Source organism: Uloborus diversus, chromosome 3 (assembly GCF_026930045.1).
Source record: "Uloborus diversus isolate 005 chromosome 3, Udiv.v.3.1, whole genome shotgun sequence".
Taxonomy (NCBI): domain Eukaryota; kingdom Metazoa; phylum Arthropoda; class Arachnida; order Araneae; family Uloboridae; genus Uloborus; species Uloborus diversus.
In genome coordinates this window covers 101,961,231-101,979,262 of record NC_072733.1, presented here as the reverse complement: position 1 = coordinate 101,979,262, position 18,032 = coordinate 101,961,231, and the positions used below count along the sequence as shown (strand labels likewise).

The following is an 18,032-nucleotide window of genomic DNA, read 5'->3' as shown; positions in this document are numbered from 1 at the left end:
AATGGCGATTTATCGTTTTTCTTATCAAACTATCATACTTTAATGAAATTGATAAAACAAATGATTTGATTCCAATTAGTATTCTTTCGGCAATAAACATTCTAATTGTAAGTTATTAAGATACGATGCTACAATAGTTCCGTTAGCTCAAGTTATTTCAATGAGTTAAACCTGTGGTTTTTCTTTCTTGCTAAACTATAATGTTAAACTATTATAGTTAAATTAATATATATAGTTATAGTTAAATTATAATAGTTAAATGCTAAACTATTTGCTTCACCAAAGAAGCAAATAGTTTCAAGAAACCTGTATTTTATTAAGGTTAATTATTTCAAATGTTGGAACCACTTCTTATTACTGCTTCTATAACGGAAAATTTAATTTCTTGGGTTTTCTATTCTAGGAAATCAATATTTATTGCTTGTTTAAAGTGATGCTGAATTTTTTCAAAATTGCATTACGTAGCTACAAATCCATTTCAGTTTATTCATCGTTTACTAATATTCTTGTTGAAAGCTGTAATATTATCTTCATGACACCCCCCATTTCACAATTTCAATTTACCTACATACAGACCCGTCATTTGGACAATTATGGGAGGGGGGGGGGGGGCAATTGACCTCCCAGGTTTTCTAAAAAAAATAATGCAATTATATATTTTGATGCTTTTTTCCTATAAAATGCTTTGAATTTCAAATCCTATGCCCTGCTCCCACCGAAAACTTTGAAAATACGGACGAGCTTACATAATTTATCTAACTCTAGTTCGTTCACAACGAAGTACCATAGATTTTTTTATGATAAATTTTGTTTGAGATGCGACTTTGATTGCTATTCTTTTACGTAAACGGACTTTTATTTATTGTTTTGAGATGAAGTTACTTCCAAAACTACAATCTTAATTTTATGCTCCGAATGTTATCCGTATGTTGAAGTTTAATTCTAATGAACATAGACCAGTCAAGTGTCAATCATATTGATCAAATAAGTCGGTATCTTTATCGGTCATGAATTTTATTAACTGTTTTGTTCAGTCTTTATGGTAACAAAAACAGTTGATACAGAAACCGTTTTGAACCAAGGGGGAAAGGGGAAGAGTCCAAATTCTCATGCTTTGAAAGTTTCCGAACTCTCCCCCCCCCCAAAAAAAAAAATCTGGTTTAACCCCGGTCCTTTCCATTTGTCAAATTTCTACACTCTCAGAAATGGACTTTCAAATTCGACGAAATTTTCTTCGTTTCTGACGAAGTCGCTTCCAGGGATATGCTCCGAGCGAACATTTCGTCCAATTGAGGAAACTGCTTTCGTCTCTGGTTTGAAGATGCGAATTTCGTCAAATGTAACGAAATATTTCTTCATTCTAGTTTCGTCAAATCGACAATCATTTTCGTAGTTTTGAGAGTATTAGTTTCGTCAAATTAATTTCGTCATATTTGAGTATGTTAATTTCGTAATTTTTTGAGTTCATTTCTTTTATTTTTTCTTTTTTGAGCTGATTAGTTTTCTTTCTTTCTTTCTTTCTTTTTTTTTTTTTTTGAGAATACAGACGAACCTCGTTAATTCGAACACGCTTAAAAAGAATTACTTCTAAAGCGGAGGTTTCTGTAATCCCTGTTCCATCGTTGATTGTTTTTTGGATAAAACGAATTCTGTTAAGAATAATCCATTTTAATGATCCATTAAAGTTCGTTTTAACGAGGTTCAACTGTATTTTATAAGATTTAGTAAAATCTTTACTTCAGAATCTTACCACCATAATTTCCCACTTTGATGCGCATAGTCGCACTCACAGGCCCGTCATTTACGGGGGGGGGGGATCATTCGTGGGAGATGATCTCCCCCCCTTTGATTTTTGAACATTTATGTCTTTACGTACGAAAGGCCGTGGTTTTAATTGGTTTTCTATAAAAAATTTTTGAAGATAATACACCTATTTCCACAATTGAAAAAAAAAAAAAAATAGAAATGACTGGCCTGCACTCCCCTCCCTCCGCGTAAAGCAAAAGGCAAGTATTTGTTGAAAAAAGAGGCATATAAAAGATGTTTAAAAAAATTTTATTAATGTAAAAATACAAGCAGACAATTTCTTTAAAATGTAAAAATAATTATTGCAAATTCAAGTTAAAGAACAATGTGAAATGACATCTGGGAATTAGGGCTTTACGATGCATCGATACATCGTAAAATACCGATGTACAGTACACCCTTCATCATTACACCGGTTTAAAATAAAAGCTTCTAAACCGATAGATCGGTGTGCTCCACAAGTTTGCTTACATCCAAGCATTTTTTTTTTTTTATCCAACCAAAAAAAAAAAAAAAAAAACGGACGGAAACTTGCATGTTAGTTCGGCCCCCTAAAATCCCCATGGTATCTAACTAAACCACCATAAGGGGGGGGGGGGGGGTTTCCTGCAAAAAACTATTTTTTGCCGGAAATTTTCCAAATTTGGCACAGAGGTTCATTCTTGATGCTCAGGAATACTCATTGAGCAGTTTTTGTCCCGTTATGGAGGTGGGGACAACCCTCATGGGGTTCTCCTTATAAAAGCCAAGTTTTTGTCGGATTTTTTCCAAATTTGACACAGAGGTCCTTTGATGCTCGGGAATGCACACACAATGGTTTTGGTCCCTCCAAAGGGGGGGGGGGGCAACGCCCATGGGAGTTCTCCTTACAAAAACCAAGTTTCTGTCGGATTTCTTCTAAATTTGGCACAGAGGTCGTTTGATGCTCGGGAATTCAAAGGGTGGTTATCGTCCCTCGATTGTGGGGAGGAGAGGGAACCCCATGGGGGTGCTTCTTATAAAAACCTTGTTTTCGTCGAATCTTTTCCAAATTCTGCACAGAGGTCTTTTAATGCTCGGGAAATCAAGCAGGATAATTTCCGTTCTTTTATGGGAGGGGGGGGCAACCCCCCATTGGGGTTATTCTTATAAAAACCAAGTTTCTGTCGGATTTCTTCTAAATTTGGCACAGAGGTCAGAGGTCGTTTGATGCTAGGGAATTCAAAGGATAGTTATCGTTCCTCTATTGTGGGGGGGGGGAGGGAACCCCATGGGGTGCTTCTTATAAAAACCACGTTTTTGTCAAATCTTTTCCAAATTTCACACAGACGTCTTTTAATGCCCGGGAATTCAAGCAGGATAATTTTCTTTCTTCTATTGGAGGGGGGGGGCAACCCCCCATTGGGGTTATTCTTATAAAAACCAAGTTATTTGTGGGATCTTTTCCAAATTTTACACAGAGGTCTTTTGTTGCTCGGGAATTCAAGCAGGGTAATTTTCCTTCCTCTATGGGGGGGGGCAACCCCCATTTTGGTTCTCTTTATAAAAAGTTTTTGTGGGATCTTTTCTGAATTTAGCACAGAACTTCTTTGATGCTCAGGAATTCTCATTGGGGAGTTTTCTTCCAGCTATTGGGGTCTATTTTTTTTTCTTCAAAAACCAGTTTTTATAAGATCTTTTCCCAATTTGGCACAGAATTCCTTTGATGCTCGAGAATTCCCCCGTTTTAGTCCTGCTATGCATGGGGAATGCCCCGCGTGGGTTTTTGTCGGATCTATTCTAAGTTTGGTACATTTGTCCTTTGATGTTTGTGAATTCCCATAGGATAGTTTTCGTGCCAAATTTGGGAAAATTCTGACAAAAGCTTGGATTTTTGCAAGGAAAACTCCCCTAATCGGGGGTGTGCCGCCTATAGCGGGAAGAATAATTCAATCTGCTTCAACTACTCGCAATGTAAGTTTGGCGTTGCATCACGATGTAAAAATTCCTACATCGTCCAGCCCTAACTGGGAATATAGAAGTTCTACTTCCTCAGCAGACATTGGGTTCTAGAAGAATAAGACATAGGTTAGTTTTATGCAGAGTTACATCATTATTTGCTCATGAGAAAATTGCTGGGGATTTACTTCTTTATTGCATCGCATAAAAAAATTCCAAAAAGAAAAATATTTTTATCAATCTATTACCATAAATTTTAAAGAAATAGTGCAATAAAATGGACAGCTTTAAGTTTGTATATCTTTGTTCGAAAATTAGATATAGAAAATGAAATTAGCTAATCTTGAGAAAAAGCTTACCTTTTTCTTTCTTCAATCGATTATTTGTCTTATTAATTTTGCTTCTATGTAGAATGCTTGTTTGGCAAAATTTCTGTTTAATACAGGAAGTGTATTATTGCATGCAGTACATACTTCATACTTTGGAGTACTTTGGTACATACTTTATACTTACCTGTCTGGAACTTCAAGGGAAATTAGGTACTTTATATAACATAATTGATTAGAACCTTACTGATTTACTAAGATAGCTCCATAGGCATTAATGCAAGCATGGGCAACGCTAAGACAGAATTGCAAGTAAGAGATTCAAATGTATGTAATGAAAATAATGACTAGCGTACCGAGCAAAGTTTGCTAGTTTTTATCATATACTTTTTATTTTCCATTCAATTTTTCAATTGAAATTTTACATAGACATTTTACTTTGTCTACAGCAAAAACCATTACTCTAACTTAAATTTGGACTTACTAGTAGTTCCTCTATGAAATGCTTCTGAAGGGAATTCCCTTTTTTTTCTTTTCTTTTTTTTTTTTTTTTTTTTTGCTGATAATTCCTTGAGGCAGCAAATATGGCAATAAAATTAATGCTGCATTTATTTCAGCTGTAAAAACTATGTATAATGGAAAAATTCATAATTATCACAAATCAGGTAACACAAATTAACATAGAATTTAGCGTACTAAATGTGAAAATAAACAACAAAGAACGCTTTATAATTGTTATTATTTTCAAACATGCTGCTAACCTACCTTTTTTTTAAAATCAAGGTTACCTTCAATAACTTATTTTAAATTTGGGAAAAATTGAAAAAAATATTGAAAATATTTAGCTGCAAAGTAAAGATATAGCTCTTTATGGAAATTAATATTTTCTTTGTAACTCAAAATGCATTGTATTACATTAATACTTACTTTACTTCATGTTTTATTTTGCAAGTAAAACCATTCAAAAGAAAAAAGAAAGAAACAGACTCGACAAATAATGAAGTATTGATACAACATAAACAGAAGACAGCTGCAGAAAGGAATGACATTACATAAACAACATGTTGTGCGACTTTAATAAGTCCGGTCAACGAGCCTAACAAAAAAGGGGGGGGGGGGAGGGTATCATTTCCGAACCATAAGCTGAGAGCCAGTTTGCATTTATTTTTAATTGCATTAAGCACTTTTTTTCCTCGATTTTTATGGGCTTGTTTAAAAGGTTGCTAAGCAATTATTAAAAGATATTTTTTATGAACACTTTTGTGAGATAAAGTTCTTAATACTTTTTGATTATTAATTTCTTCAAAATCATATTTTATTCTTCTATTAAAATATTTCATGTAGTTTTGTCAAGAATTAACTATAGAAGATCTATTGTTTACCCATTCCAAAATATTAATCTTACCTAATGGGTAGAGCAATATTTCATTGAAAGTGATAAGTGTTACGTACACTTTTGGGAGAGAGCTACTGTATAAATTATTATTGTATTAATAAAATATTACATGTAGAGTAGAAGAAGAAAAAAATACCAATACTTAGAGAGGGGGTAGGGGGCGGTATATTTGTTTAAGAAAATAAAAATGCAGAGTAAAAAAAATTTTGAATTATTAAACAAAAACACTTCGTTCACCAGAATTATATTAGTAAAATTCATGAAGAAGAATGAAAACACATAACCATGTAACATATTCAACGTTGATATTAAAATCTTCAAAGTTCTATGCTATTTATCAAAGCACTGTATTTATTATCTGCGTTGCTGTAGCTACGATGGAATTTTTTATGTAAGTTTAAATTCGTAAAAATGCTTTGGACATCTTTGTCAATTGTCTAACGAAATAAAGGAAGTACGTTTTCGGAAACAAATGTCAACCAACACACATTTTCATTTGCAAATAAAAAATAACGCTAGTTAAGCCTAACGTGGAGGTGACTCAAAGTTAGTTTATACAGAATTCCAAACCAAATCGAACAGGTAGTTTTCAATTTTAATGTGTTTTAAATACAACAATAAACACAACACTAAACAAAAATATAACAAGACATAAAAAAAGGCACATTGCACATACAAATTTTAATAAATACTAACCTTTTTTATGAATCCTTTAGAATAACTGCCGTAAAATAAATTAACGAGCAAGTACAAGACTGAAACGAAAACTCCCAGAATGCACTGCAATATGACGAAATCGGGACGAAATTATTTCGTGAAAAATTTGAGATTTATGGTTTCGTCAAATATCACGTGATTCGGTGACGAAAGGATCGTAGAAAATAACGAAATAGTGCTCGAGGATTGCCGAATCGTCAAAATTGAGCGTTTCATTTTTGAGTGTACTTTCGCAGATATGATATCACTTTAGTTAGTGGTGTAGAACAGGAGTTCTCAAACTTTCAGGCTCTGCACCCCTTTGAAGATTGACATAAGCTCACGCCCCCCTCATATGTGGTTAACACATTTTCAGGTCACGTCTCCCCCCCCCCACACATAACGTGCTTAATACAAACAGTGTAATAGGAAACCTTTGCTTTTATTTCTCATCTGCTTAAAGTTACGAACTGTGATATTTTTTAAATAGTTACGTGTACATAATGTCAATGCAAAAAGATGTGATATCTCATCAAAAACAACCCGGTTGTAAAAAATTTCCCCACCAAGAAAACCCTTTAACTTTTCCGCACAAAAAAGAAAGCCTTCACACATCCTAAACCCAAAAACCCTCAGCCTTAAAAAGTTATAATATCTAGTTTGCCCGCCAAGTATCTCTGCCAAACTATTATCCTCCCTCTTCTCCTCTTTCATCACGCCTACTTCCATTAGAACCTCCTCACACCTTCAACTCCTCAGAAATATTAATAGATCCTTTAAATTGTTTATCCTGTTTGGCGGGAAGATTTTCAAAGTGAAGTGGTTGCTTGGTGAGCAAAAAACTTCCCGCCAAACAAGATAAACAATTTAAAGGATCTATTAATATTTCTGAGGAGTTGAAGGTGGGAGGAGGTTCTAGTAGAAGTAGGTGTGATGAAAGAGGAGAAGAGGGAGGATGATAGTTTGGCAGAGATACTTGGCGGGCGAACTAGATATCATAACTTTTTAAGTCTGAGGGTTTTTGGGTTTAAGATGTGTGAAGGCCGTCTTTTTTGTGCGGAAACGTTAAGGGTTTTCTTGGTGGGGAAATTTTTAGAACAGGGTTGTTTTTGATGAGATAAAACTTACTACATTTACTCTGCAACTCTGCAGTTTTGAAGTTGTCAGTTCCTTTCTGCTTGTGTCATTAAATATGCTACTAAAACAAATCACTGAGCTACAGTTTTGAATCTTGTGTTCTTTTGCCCTTTGTACAAGTAACAATATTTTAAACAAACAATTAAATTAACAATATCAGCTTAAACTAAACGGTTTTCTGAATCAAATATTAAGCTTAAATTATATACAAATTATGAAATTGCAGTTTTTCCAGCATAATTTTTTTCTTCTTAAAAGTTTTTTAAAATAAATATTTTCCCTTTTCTTATTCTGGTGTTTTAAACCACTAATTTTCACGGAAATAACTGAATTTTCCAACTACTTTTACGGAAAACCCCTTGCGTCTCACATGTAAAAAAAACTATAGTTTAACAAAAAAAAAAAAGTTAAAAAAAGGGGGGGGGGAGGGAGAAGCAGATTTTTAATATCCCTAAACTGAATGACTTTTTTGTCGCCACTGATGAAGTAAAAAAAATAACATGGATGCTCAAGCTATGAATAATTTGGAGTTTTTGAAATTGTTAACTGAATATACATTTTGGGAGAAAAAATCCAATACCTTTCTTTCGTAATTTTTTTTCAAGTTTTGAACCGTCAGTGCATTACTTTCTAACGTGAATTAAATATCTAAAGAAATATTCAGTCGTTCAATTAAATTCAATTTACCCATATTTATTAAACGACCCCAAAATAGACCTTTCTTGTGCTTCAGATAAAGTATTTGCTTTACCTCGAAAAGCAGAAATGAGCGATTCGTTGTTTAAAAGACTTACTGTTTAACTTAACCCCCAAAGTCATCAAAAGTTTCCGTAAAAGTTTTGATGACTTCAACGTCTGTCAAGTTTGCTAATTTAGCTTCATATGAAGTTAGGCACTCATGAAGAGGAAAGTCAAGTTGAACTCGCTATCGTTCATAATATATTTCTATTTACCACTGCTGTATATTTCACAGAATTTATGCTTATGCTAGAAAAATTACACCACAGAGAGCTGCATTGAATATTTAAAAAACGTGTTTCAAAGATTAAATAACATTAAAAAATCAAATTAAGTCCGAAAAAATGCGCATTATAGTTCAAAAAATTAATCTTCCGCCTGCTGTGTCAAAAAGGTCCATATTTCAAACATTAAAAACCTAGAATATCTAAAACCATTCTTAAATGAATACCAGCTTTATAAATGTTACAAATAGGTATATTCAAGGCTATGCGTAACTTTCAGTTTCATAAGTTGTAGTTTTGTTGTATTTGTGAAGAAAACTATTTAAGTTTGAATAAGTTAGAATAATCAGCAAAGTAAATAGTGATATTTTTTTCCTTTCATTCTCTTCTCTCCCTTTAGTTTTCCTAAGTCTAAAGATGAATTCTGCAATGTTTGAAAGAATGAACTCGAAAATATATATAAGATAAAAAAAATTCTTCTGTTACGTATTTTCATTGTTTAAAAAACAACAAACTGTTGTGTTTAAGTTGTGATGAAATTTCGATTATTCTTAAACATTTGCTGTAAAAGAAATATTGGAGTTTTGATGTTTTAATTATTTTTTTTAATCTCAACTGCTTTTGAGCAAAATCATTCTGTGAACATTATACTCATCACTAGCTTAAATTTTTAAACTTTTTGAATTAACTTCTAATTATTTAACCCCTTTATGATAACTGATGAGCAAATATCGTTACTGATTCCATTAGCAATTAAGAGATGTTCAAACTAGTCACGCTAAGCTCTGCTGTCCTTAGACTGAATTACATTTATATTTGGGTAATTCCACAGTCACGTTTGGGACAATTTGGACCATTTTTTCTTTACATTTATTATTATTATTATTTTTTTTTTTTTTTTTTTGTGTTTACAAATCAGTGAGGGCTGAACGTGTAAATTTATTCACCTAGTGAAAATAGTTCACTTGTGTGATTTGCTAAGTAAGAAATAAATAAATAAATTTAAAAAAAAATCCAATTTCTTTTTAAATTATAATTCTTTAAATATAGTTTACCTGTAACATGTAGGATACACTTCTGGACATCAGCTTTAGAGCTCTGAATTCTAGCATTAAATCCTCCGAATATGTTGCTGAAAAATGTTTTAAATTTCGTCGCCTCAGAGCACCAGCATGATATCTTACTGTTGTTTCCGGGATTAGATGTCTCACGGTTGCTCTGAGGCGACGATATATACAGGGTCGTTGAGGTAAATCCGGAATTTGTTTATTAACTGCCCTCTAGCGGTTGTTGAGTGCATATTTGCGAATAGGTTATCTAATGTGTAGTTCATATCGTCACGAGGCGCGCGCATATAGACACGTTACAACAAGCAACAACATCAGCCGGGAACAAGACAGAAGAGCAGTGATCCTCGAGTCCCTTCGTGCCGGTAAATCACCAAAGGAGATTATTGAGTGGTTATCTTCAGGTGTTATCTTCAGGTCAGTTGAGTGGATGCTTCAGAAGTGCCCACCGTCATGCACACCAAATTTCCAGCAGCGGTCATAGTCATTGTGGTTATCAGCAGCGAAGGGGATGTTATGCCACCTCAATTCTTTGAAGAAGGCGTCAGAATCAACGCCGATGGATACATTCACGTATTGGAAACGGTAGTCAAGCCCCGGGTGGACATGGTGGCCGCCGGAAGAGATTATCTCTTCCAGCAGGACTCAGCGCCAGCCCACAAGTCGAGAAAAACCCAAGCGTGGCTTCACAGTAATATGCCCTACCACTGGACACCCGACTTGTGGCCACCCTCCAGCCCGGACTGCAATCCTCTCGATTACTACTTATGGGGCGTAGTTGAGGAAAAGGTTAACGCAAAATTTCATAATACCAAGGACGCGCTGAGAGCCACCATTACTGTTGTGGTGCTCAACGTGGACAGGAAGGAGGTGAAACATGCATGCGGTCGGTTCCGGTCACGTCTTGAGCGAGTGGTGGCAGCTAACGGCGGCTATATAGAATAATTTCTTTTTATAACATATTTTCTATAATATTGCAAAGTTGTGTACAAAATAAATCCTTTTTGTTTGCGTTATAAGAGTTTTAATACTTGTGTTCTATTTTCCGGATTTACCTCAACGGCCCTGTACTTCGCTTTCCCAATAACTATTTTATTGTCTGTTTCAAAACTGAAACATATAATGGGACATTTTACTGAAAATCTGACATTTTCTCTCACACGACGTGACAGTTCTATAGCACATTTCAAAATTTAGGTTTAAAAAAATAATAAGCAAAAAGAAAGAAAGAAAATTACACATATGTAATTTATTAGAACTCTCTCTCTCTCTCTCTCTCTCTCTCTCTCTCTATATATATATATATATATATATATATATATATATATATATATATATATATATATATATATATATATATATGGGCATGTCCATGAAACTAGGGACATCACAGAAAAAAAACTTCAATGTACCAGCATTTTGTTTTCTTTCATATGAGGTAAAAAAAAATTTGAAAAAAAAAATAGAACCGACTTCAAAATTGCTCTAAAAAGTGAAAAATAATTTTATTCTTTAAACACCATCGATAATACTTTTAAACATAATTTTTGAAGTTGGCGCAAAAACGATCGATAAAATCATTCACAGCCATAACTCAACTACAAGTATAAATTTAACCACGTCCAGTTTCTTCACTACCACATGCATTACGCATTGATGACAGCATATTTGAGTAACGATATAAATGTTCCGTTCCTGTTTGGATGATTTTTTGATAAAAATATGAACGAAGCATGGTTACAATGGATTTTACTTTTTGTTTTTGCGCCAACTTCAAAAATTATGTTTAAAAGTATTATCGATGGTGTTTAAAGAATAAAATTATTTTTCACTTTTTAGAGCAATTTTGAAGTCGGTTCTATTTTTTTTTCAAAATTTTTTTATTTCATTCTTTTTAGTGTAAATGTAGATATTTCAGTAAAAGTAAGAAGTTACCTAGTAAGAAGTGCGGCTCTATATCACTGTATTGCTTTAGAAAAGCCTTTATTCAAAATTATCATTACAATTACTATTAATGTTACAGTTATATGGAACCAAACTTTTATAACAATGAGTTTCATACTGTCGCGTAGATGAAGATAGCGAAGACAATGTGAAAGCCAAATGAAGCAAATACTAGTTAGTCTCAACTCGAGATCTTTATTCAGAACCACGAATGAACGTTACATCTCCTTATATACAACTTGAAAAAGTGCTGGAACTTTCCAGACTTGAAAAGATACAGAAATTAATAGAACATTCGAGAAAATACGGGAAACAGTAGAAACGAAATTTTGTAAAATTCACTTTGTCCTAGTCGGGATTTGAACCCGGGTCGCTCGTGTGGGAGACGAGAATTCTACCACTGAGCCACCGTTATCCACGGATGAAAAGGCGAACTTCGCTACAATATCATTTTAATCATTTAATAGGGAAATTTACTGTTTTTTGCCCATAACTTTTTCTAAAGAACAAATATGGTCAAACGAAGTAATGGGACCTAAGTTGAGCCATCCTCTATCCATTAAAAAAAGAATCATCAAAATCGGTTCACTAGGTGGAACGCTATGAGTGGACAAACAAACAAAAAAAACATACATACGGTATGAACTGATAACCGCCTCCTTTTTGAAGTCGGTTAAAAAAGACCGTATTTTTATAAAACTATGCGAAATAACTTATAAACACATTTTTTGTAAGTTTTATAGGCAAATTTTGACAACAGTATTCAGTGCCCATGTGTCGTTGCATTAGCGATTCCAAAAGTTAATATATATTTTTTTCAATTCGAAAATTATTTGCTATGTCTGCAATCTTATTTTTTATTGAAATGTGGTTTATCTACGGAGAGATTAGACCAACAAAGAAACTTTAAGCTGTTATAATTGTCTTGTAGCAAATGTTTTTAAACGAGGCCTCATAGTAATATAACATCAGTCACAAAATTGTATATAAGTTTGCATTGTTTAAACAAAAACAAACCCAAGTTTATAAAAAGTCATACCTTCATATGATGATATCTTTTAATATTAATCCCTTAAATATTTAGAAATAGTTGTATTTAATTATTTGAAACTTATTTAAAATATGTAACGTCAGTCACATTTTCTCTTTTCATTAATAAATCTCAAACAAATTGTACAAATAGCGTTGACTGCTTCGGAAAGGCAAAAAATGAGGCGATATAAATTAAGAAATAAAAGAAAAGATGAAAATTACAAAAACTAAAACAAAGTCGAAGATAAAAAGAGAGATGATAAAAAATAAGTAAAATATTTTTTAAAAACCTAGTTTAATTACCAAAGTTATTTAAAAATAAAATTAAAAAAAGAAATTAGGGGAAGAAGTAGAACAAGTACAGAACAAATTTAAGGTATTGAAGTCTCAGGTTTAAATTAGCAGCTGCGTTGCCCTTCTTTAAAATAATGAAACCTAGTAAAATCTGTTAGTCGTTCAAAGCGCTCTTTGTTATATCTTCACAAAAGAAAACTGCTGCTGTAAAAAATTCAGTGGCATGAAATTTGATAAACAGATACTCCTAGTGCTTCATGTATTACATTTGAATAAAAGTGCTACATCATCGATACAGAAATATTTCTAAATATCACAGCTTCATGCAAATTTCAAAGCTATCACGATCCCACTTGCAGTCATGTTATAAAGAGTTACATTTCAGTAATACTTTTTTTTTTAAATTCAGAAGCTGTAGCAAGTGTTAAGCAACAACCCCTTTTTTTTTTACAGTAATGGAGAGAATCACTTCCAGTAGAAATGTTCCAAAATTATTGACTGCAACTGAAGAACGGGTTTTTGAAGAATATGACAAACAATTGTATCACGAGAAGTTAGATGCATTGAAATTGAAAACTAGGAGTATTTAGTAACTGTTAAGATTCAAGCAGTAAAACATTGGAAATAGCCTGTCAATGTGACTGAAATTTATTATTCACATGAGAAAGGAATAAAATATTTAGTGCTCTAGATGTAGTAAAGGCAGGAGGATTTTTTATTTTATGAAATACATCAAAAATATAACTTTTAAAACTTTATAAATGAACTTTTCTTGTATTTTAAATACAATTTTAAATGATAATTTTATTTTCAAGGAGAAATAATATATAATTGAAGCAATTTATTGTAAATGTAACATCAGTCATAAAATCTTTGTATCATCAGTCACGGGTGTTAAATAATTTTTATACTTTTAGTTTTTAAGTTATTTCAATAAAACGAAGTGTTTTCATCCAAGTCCAAAATCTCTATTTTAAGGGGGAAGAAATCTGTTTAGATTTTACGTTATTAGTTTGAAGAAAATTTCAAATTATATATAAAAGTCACTTTTCTCAATGTCTCTTCTGCGTAACATCAGTCACGTTATTTTATTCCGCTAAATTTCATACAAAAGTTTTTTCTTCAAGTCTGAAAACAAGTGTGGGGACAGTGATTTACCATATCATGATATTTTAGATTAATTTCAGAAGAAACAAAATTTAATTTCAAAACAGTGCTGAATTTATAATTTGAAAATAGAGTCAAATTTTAACGTCAGTCACCGTGGACAGACCCATATTTATTACGCGTTTTGAAATGAAGTATAAAGCTGTCATGCGCAGGAAAAATTGTCTGCCTTTTCGTACAATGGCTGGTCTGATTTCCAAAGGTTTTCAAACAAAACAATAAGCAATTTGAAGTTTATTGTAATTTACATTGACGTGATACTTTATTTTTAAGTTTCCTGTCACACAAGAAGTCCGGAATAAATGAATTGCTTGGAGTATAAATGTAAAAAACCACAAGGAGAGACTTTTAGACCAAACTTTTTGTTTCTCATAACTAAAATTGAAATAAACATGACAATGGATTACGTCATTTGGGGAAAAACATATCTGGTTTAGGACTTCAGAATATAGAATGTATAATACCTTTGAAAAATTCTACAAATATTTTTTATGAGTTGGAAATCGGCTTGCTGAAAAATTTACATCCTGTGGCGTATCACATTCTTGCCCCCGAACCCTTCAAATGTATTCATAGTGATCAAGTTGGGTAACCTTAACTACTTCGATAATTGTATGAAAAACTTTTCCTTTTTTGAAACCCTGTCATGAAATAAGTCAGTATTGTATATGTCGCGGTGGTTATATTGGTGAAGGGAGGGGGGAGGGAGGGGTGCTGGATGGGTGAGTTCAGCATCCCAGTAGTTTTCTAACCCCTTAAATTACTCTTATCATTTCTTTTTGTCGAGTTTATTAAAAGCTTCGATTACAAATGGCAAAAAAAAAAAAAAAATCATATTTTACCTTAAAAAGGTTTGTTCATTTAAAATAATTCAGCTTGAACTTCGTTTTCTCTAGATGTTTTGCCCGTTTAGTTCGAACTACAGACTCAATTCTGCTTGCAATTGTGAAATGAAAAAATCATTTATTGGTTTTTAGAATTAACCTCAGGTTTTTCAATGAATTTACACAAATATGAGATTATCAATTCACATGAATTCACATTCATAAAATTGATCGATTTCATATAATTCATCATAATCTTGTGGTTAAAAAAAGCTACCAACTAAAGCATTTTCAAATTTAAAACGAATGAAATAGTAGTAAACAAATAAAATGAATAATTAAAGATAACCGAACTTATAGAAGAAGCTTGATACTAATATAAAATTGCAGGAAAGTATTATTTGTATTAAATAGTCGATACCTTCGCTGTACCGCTGAAAAACTCTCCCCACCGCTCGAGGAAGATCTACTAAGTATTGAAGTGTGCCTTGTGAATTGATAGGTATCTAAGTATATGTAATGTGACTGCACTTATGTGAAACTTATAACTGATTGAAGAATTTCTTCATGTGTTGCTTAGTTTTGCGTTTTCTAAAATGCAGTTGAAAGCTGTTAATACGAAATGTCAAAAATCCATGAATTTATTCGTATTGGCCGTTATTCGTATCAACCGTGAATGAGTGATGCTATGCAAAACGAAGAGCTTACCTACACATTTAGAAAATATTACTTTCAATACACACATAGTAATCTATTAGTACATTCAGAAAAATATTACTAATTTCTTATAAATGAATGTTTTTAGAAAATATTGAATAAGGAAGATGATAATCGACAATCGCTGAATAGGTTGTAATACACAGTGGAAGATGAAAAGTTTTATTTCCGAGTAACGTTTCCACGGGTAAACAAATGTACTGACTTTATTTTTTATGCAAAATATTTAATATTTTCTTCTCGCTACACAATAGGACCTAACAAAACGATGATCAGTTTCTAAAAAAGAAAGTTACAGTATTCAACCACGGAACATTTTAAGTAAAGAGGCCAGAAATTTTTGTTTGTCTTAAGCCGAGACTTTCAATTTACTGTACGTGTTATACATGAAATTTTTAATGTAATTAGATAGCAAACCAAACTTCACGAACAAATGTTCGTTTTAGCAGTGATTTCGTATTAAATGTGATCATATTAAGAAAGAGCAACTGTATTATATTTTTCACCTTTCTTCATCTTCTGAAATAGTTATTAATCCCACAACTCTAGTTTATCGAAACAATATCATTAAAGTAAGACAAAACAACGTGAGAAGAAGCACAAATTTGTGCTTCTTCTAACGTTGTTTTGTCTTACTTTACTGTTCAGCACAAAGGTATTTATTTATCTTAATACCATTATTGCATAAAAACATATAAATCGAAAGCGCCGCTTCTCCCCTTTCGCAAGTAATGCAGTTCTTTTGTCCCTCCAATCTTCTAGGGATCTACTTTTCATTCTAAACTTTTATACGTATTATGTATCTTGAAAACAATGTAACAGGCCGTTGATGATCTGATTGCAAAATTTACTTGTAAACACCACTAATTCATTTCGTTTGTTTAAATTTAATTCCGAAGAGGAGAATGCATTCTGTATAGTTGCTAATGTAATTAAATAGAATGTTAAATGTTTATAGATATAACTCTTATCAGGAAATTTGTCCATTGGCAAACAGGTACAGTTTGTGTTAAAATTTAATTAATATCCCTTCATAATGAAGCTCAAATTTGAAAAGAACCTTAAGAACCATTATATTAATTTGACATTTATCACGTATTTTAAAAGAATTACACAGTAAATGATTTATTTATAACTAGTTTTATACTCTAATACATGATATTTCTCGTAATATTCATGTATTTTTTGTTCTACACCATTCGTCAAAAAGCGTTTTTGATTAGCAAACTACTTTTTCAAACTTGACTTTACATGTTTAAGTTAAATTCAAACCGAACATTACGCTAAGTTTCATGCTAAAGATAATTTTATTATCTATCTACATTTAAATAAAGAAACAATACGAGAACATTTATACGTCTTTCAGAGCAAAATCTTTGTTAAGGAATTGTTAAGTGGGGCATCTGATTCAAATTTTGCTGTTTTAATGAATATTATTTTTATGCATCTAAGCATATCGTAATTGTGTGTGTGAGTGTTTTTTTTTATTTTAATGATCCATTATGTTATTGACACCACTGTTATTCGAAATTAATGTAGAGGATCCAGGGGGTGGAACAAGATAGCGGGGCGAAACGGGAAACTGCTGTTTCAGTGTTTGAATTTAGTGAAACCTATTGGAGAGCAATGTTGCGACGTCAACTACAATGAAGTAAAACAGGCTTCCATTATTGTTCAGTTATTATATTATATTTGTTGTTCTGTGAAAACCAGTAAAGTGTAAAGTTGTTTCGATAAAATTATAATTTTTATAACACTCCGATAAAAGTAAAATAAGATCTCTTACGAATAAAATTGTAAACTTGTGCACAGTATAAATACTTGTTGTCAATTGTTGTTTTATTACGTTGTTTGATGCGTAATTTGATAAGAGTAGAGACGTGAAGCAAATTATTTATTGCACACATGGTCCTTTGGCGGAACGAAATACTACCCCGTTCTGCCGTATCGGGTAAAGAAAGAAAACTAAAAAAGAAACCTGTAATAATGACAGCGAAACTGAAGAAGAAGCTGTAGATGATCAATATTGGTATTGGCGGATATTTTTTGTTCCAGATCAAATGAAAGCTGCATAGCGTGCCAGAATTGTCTTAAATGGTAAATCATAATTGTTTCAACAACTCTTGTGCCGGTGTGGAAAGCGATGAAGATGAGGCAGCATTAATGTGTGAACTTTATCAGTCTTTAAATTACTGATTCAGTAAAAATGTTCATCTTTTTACAGTTATAATTGGTCTTTACGTTCTGCTCCAGAAATAATTTTAATGATAACTTGTAATTTTTTCTTGTAATATAATGAAGTAAACGTTATAAACAATCCACAAACAAATTTTTCTCTTTCAGAAAAAAATCCAGGTCATTTTTCTAGTTAGGGATAGTGTGGCTAACATCAATAAATTATGATTCATCATTATTCTGTCGGAAATGTATCAGTGCATATAAGTATCAAATGTGATACATTTATATTAACTTTTTTGCTGGTTTTTATATCCACCACTTTTTAAATTTTTTCACCCCACCCCATTCACGGTTCACAGTAGTTCTCACTAGCAAGTTGTATCAACCTCCTCATTGCATGAAATAATAGCATTGTCATTCAGTCATGCAAATTGAAATTCAAACTGTTTTTGCAAAATTTTTTAATTTTTCAAATGAAGTTCAGTAATGTATATTTTGAATGTTTCAGTCTCCCCAAGAGTTAGATCGTCCCTTATGCATAGTTTGAGAACTGATGTAATTATTCTATT

The 18,032-nt window shown here is 32.4% G+C and overlaps 1 protein-coding gene across 1 annotated transcript; it reads left to right on the top strand.

The window, feature by feature from the left end:
* The first annotated feature begins 9,760 nt into the window (after positions 1 to 9,760).
* On the top strand, positions 9,761 to 10,252 carry LOC129218873 (uncharacterized). The gene has a single exon (XM_054853193.1). It carries the CDS (start codon positions 9,761 to 9,763, stop codon positions 10,250 to 10,252), a length of 492 nt encoding a protein of 163 aa, XP_054709168.1.
* The last annotated feature ends 7,780 nt before the right edge of the window (positions 10,253 to 18,032 follow it).